Here is a 4,050-nt window from a genome sequence, read left to right as displayed (position 1 = left end):
AAGTTAATTTAGAATTTTTTCTATCCACTTCAGTCAGGCTGATAGTTTTCTTGTGTGTGCTTAGAATAAATTTTTTACTCAGGGGATTGGTACTGTTTTTACAAAACAAAACAAAACCAAAAAAACATGAAGTTTAGATGGAACAAAATTTAGAATGTAGAATAAATTCTACTTATATGGACAGCAAATCTACATTATAAGACTCAATGTTATATAATGTAGAAAGGGAATTCTCTCCAAAAATCTTCTATGTTATAAAGTGTCGGGAACCGAGGTGGACAGCTTGTTCCATTGGGCAATGGAATTAAAAGCATTTCAACAACAACAACACCAACAAAAATCATCCGAGTTGACAAAGACACGACCTAAGAAACCCTTCCGCCCACACCCTTCCTCTTCCTCTTCTCACCCATTTTCGCCCCTCGCGAGATCAGCAGCCCGCCAAACGTGCTGTATTCCTATTGGTCTCCTCCCCTCCTGGCTTCCACTATTGCATCACCCTCCTCCTGTATATAAGCGGATGTAAAGCCCAATAAACTCTCTCTGCTGCTGCACGTGCGCGACCGACTCTTTTGTACGCTGGACCTGGGGCCCCTAATCTCTGGCCTTGCTGGTCAAGGTTCCCCTCAAAGTGGCACCCAACGTGGGGCCTCCAGGCTAACCGGCGTTCTTCTTTTCGGTTATCGGTTTTTCTTCCTTTCTGACCGATAATCCCCGGGCCCGAGGCCCATTCTTGGCTTTGTCAGTTTCTTTTTCGGCTGTTAGCTCTCTTGCCTAACAGTCCCCAGGGCTCATGCCCCCCCCCCCATTTTATGAAGATTTTTGAAGGTGTTTTTCGTCTGTAGACCCCACCCTCGCCGCCTGATCAGCGGAATTGACCTCTCCTATAGGTAAGCCCCCCTCCCTGGAAGCTTCCAACTCACTTAAGACTACAGCGGGGACTCTGGCCGTGATCATCTGGCAGACCTCCGACGTCCTAGTGAGAGGGGAACGCACCCCACCACGGTCTTTACAGCTACGGTGGACCCCTGGATCTTCCTCATCCTGGATCCTCAAACGGTTATAGCATCTATCTTCACGGTCACTTTTGTGTTTATGTTTTTTGTTGCCTTCCTATTTCTTCGGTGTTGTCCCGCCTCAAAATGCACTTAAAATCATGGGACAAGAACTTAGTACCAACGAATTATATGTCACCCAATTAAAAGACACCCTACACTCAAGGGGCGTTAAAGTAAAACCCAAGGACCTTCTCAGATTTTTTGATTTCATAAAAGAAACATGTCCTTGGTTTCCCCTTGAGGGCACCATAGACTACAAACATTGGTTGAGAGTAGGGGACGCTCTCAATGATTACTTCAAAACTTTCGGTCCTGAAAAACTTCCTGTTACGGCCTTTTCCTATTGGAATCTAATCAGGGAAATTTTTTCCACTGAGGACCATTGTCCTAAACTCCAAGACACAATAGCTCAGGCTGAGGCCATCTTGTATGGCCGCCTCTGCGGCGTCGGTGTGCCTGGCTCAAAAACCTCAGCCTAAAACCCAAACGGATCTTATTTCCTTTCACAGTGATGATGATGAGCCCTCCCACAAAATGCCCACCAGTAAAACCGATCCTCCAATATCTACGACCTTAAAGGTCTACCCTCCACTCCCCCCGCCTGTTCCTCCTGACAAATTACGCAGTCGGGGCGGTTTACATACTCAACAATACCCAAAAACTGACTCTGACCCTTCTGATGTTGATTGGGATGATGTATTTGACCCCTACTGGAGTTTTCTGGCAAGGCCATGCCATCCTGTGGTTACATCTACCATCTTCCCCCAAAAGGGTTCTTTTACCCTATTATGAGGCTGTTGCTCAACTTATTATCGTGGCCAGAACAACCGGTCACAAATTATATGGCAGAGACCCCTCAAAAATAGTCCAACCATACTCAAAGTCACAAGTTGATTGGCTTTTACAAAACTCTGACTCCTGGCTCATCGCCTGTGCCTCCTTTTCAGGAGTTATAGACAATCATCTCCCTCCTGACAAGCTCCTACAGGTCTGTAACACTCATCAATTCATTTTTCCACAAATCATTCATAATAAGCCAATTAAAAATGCCCTCACAGTCTTTACAGATGGGTCCTCTAATGGCACTGCGGCCTATGTCTGTCATGACTCTTGTGTATCTTTTGTCACCCCCCACACATCTGCGCAATTGGTCGAGCTTGAAGCTATTTTAAAGGTACTTTCTGATTTTCATAATCAACCGTTAAATATTTATACTGATAGCTCTTACCTCGCTCAGTCTATACCTGCCCTTGAAACAGTTTCATTCATCAAGCCCTCTTCAACGGCGTCAGTTTTGTTCCAGGCCTGCCAGAAATTGATTCGTCAACGCACCACACCATTCTACCTTGGTCACCTTTGTGCTCATTCAGCCTTCCCAGGACCCCTGGTACATGGCAATGCTTTAGCAGATGCCGCCACTCAAAGTCCCCCTACACTCTTGGTGACCACTGTCCAACAGGCAGAGGAGGCACACGCCCTTCACCACCTCAATTCCCATTCACTACGAGTCCTTTATCGCATCACACGTGAACAAGCCAGACAAATTGTCAAAAACTGTCCCTCTTGTCCTACCTCTACCCCAGTTCCCTCTCTGGGGGTCAACCCCAGGGGGCTATTACCAAATGCTATTTGGCAAATGGATGTTACCCATCACTCCCCTTTCGGGCGACTGCGTTTTGTTCATGTCTCGGTGGACACCTGTAGTGGCTTTCTCATGGCAACCCTACAACCAGGAGAAGCCACCAGACACGTTATCTGCTTCATTGTTTCACAGTCCTAGGAGTTCCAAAACAGCTAAAGACAGATAATGGCCCATGCTATACATCGCTGGCCTTCAAAAAATTCTGTACAGCTCTTTCCACTCATCATGTTACGGGCATCCCTTACAATCCACAGGGCCAGGGCATAGTAGAGAGAACCCATCTCTCTATCAAGACTACCCTTCAAAAATTAGTAAATACAACATGGTATCCTACAAAGGGATCTCCACGCAACCTTCTCAATCATACCCTGTTCATCTTAAATTTCCTGCGGCTGGTCATTCAAGACCGCTCAGCCGCCAACAGATTTTGGCATCCCAAAACTCAAAATCAGTATGCCATGGTAAAATGGAAAGACCCTCTGGATGGATCCTGGAACGGACCCGATCCGGTTCTAATTTGGGGTCCTGGCTCAGTCTGCGTTTTTTCACAGTCTCATGATGCCGCCCGCTGGCTCCCTGAGCGGCTAGTGAGACATATTAACCCCCAGCCCAAGGAGGGGCCTCCAGCCCCTCCCTGAGGCAAGTTTCCTTTTTTTTTCTTTTCCTTTTTCAGACTGCTCTTTTCAGCCGTGAATGCAGACTCGGTGGGTGCTGGTCCGGAGACATCAAGTCCGGAACCTGGAGCCGTGTTGAAAAGGTCCATACCAGGTGCTCCTGACTACACCAACTGCGGTCAAGATCGATGGCGTCGCCTCCTGGATCCATGCCTCACACCTCAAGCTTCTCCTCCCACCTGCTAGCTGTCTATGGACTGTGGAGCGGGCTCCTAATCCTCTCAAGATCCCAGTTTGCCAGCGGAGTGCTAAGAAGTAACTCGGGGACCAATATCCATGCCCCCCAACAGTTAACTTGGCAAGTCATTAACCCCACTGGACAGGTCATATGGTCCCTCACCGGTACCCATACCCCGGGGACATGGTGGCCAGCCCTTCACCCTGACCTCTGCCAACTCTTTATGGGTCTTGACACTTGGGACATACCTGATTAGGAAAGGCCTGATTCCCTGCAATGGAGGGTGCCCGTCAATCCACCCCTGTGGTATGGTTGTTCAAATCCCCAGGCTCGCAGTGAATTACATAGCCTAGAGTTCTATGTCTGTCCAAGAGACAGGAGATCCAGAGAACAGGCATGAAAGTGCGGGGGTCCAGAGTCCCTATACAGCACAAAATGGGGATGCGAGACCACTGGCAATGCCTATTGGAAACTCAGCCCCAGCCATGACTGGATACG

General features: G+C 48.0%; 1 protein-coding gene across 1 annotated transcript; it reads left to right on the top strand.

The window, feature by feature from the left end:
• Positions 1-1,752: 1,752 nt before the first annotated feature.
• Positions 1,753-3,338, top strand: LOC105853731 (endogenous retrovirus group K member 8 Pol protein-like). Its single transcript, XM_012725995.1, is given in 2 exon segments — positions 1,753-2,812; positions 2,815-3,338. Coding segments are annotated over 2 exon segments (1,584 nt in total).
• The last annotated feature ends 712 nt before the right edge of the window (positions 3,339-4,050 follow it).

Source organism: Condylura cristata, unplaced genomic scaffold (genome assembly GCF_000260355.1).
Source record: "Condylura cristata isolate star-nosed mole 26May11 unplaced genomic scaffold, ConCri1.0 scaffold00001, whole genome shotgun sequence".
NCBI lineage: Eukaryota > Metazoa > Chordata > Mammalia > Eulipotyphla > Talpidae > Condylura > Condylura cristata.
Note: the sequence above shows the minus strand (reverse complement) of the source record. Positions and strands in the feature narration are given on the sequence as shown.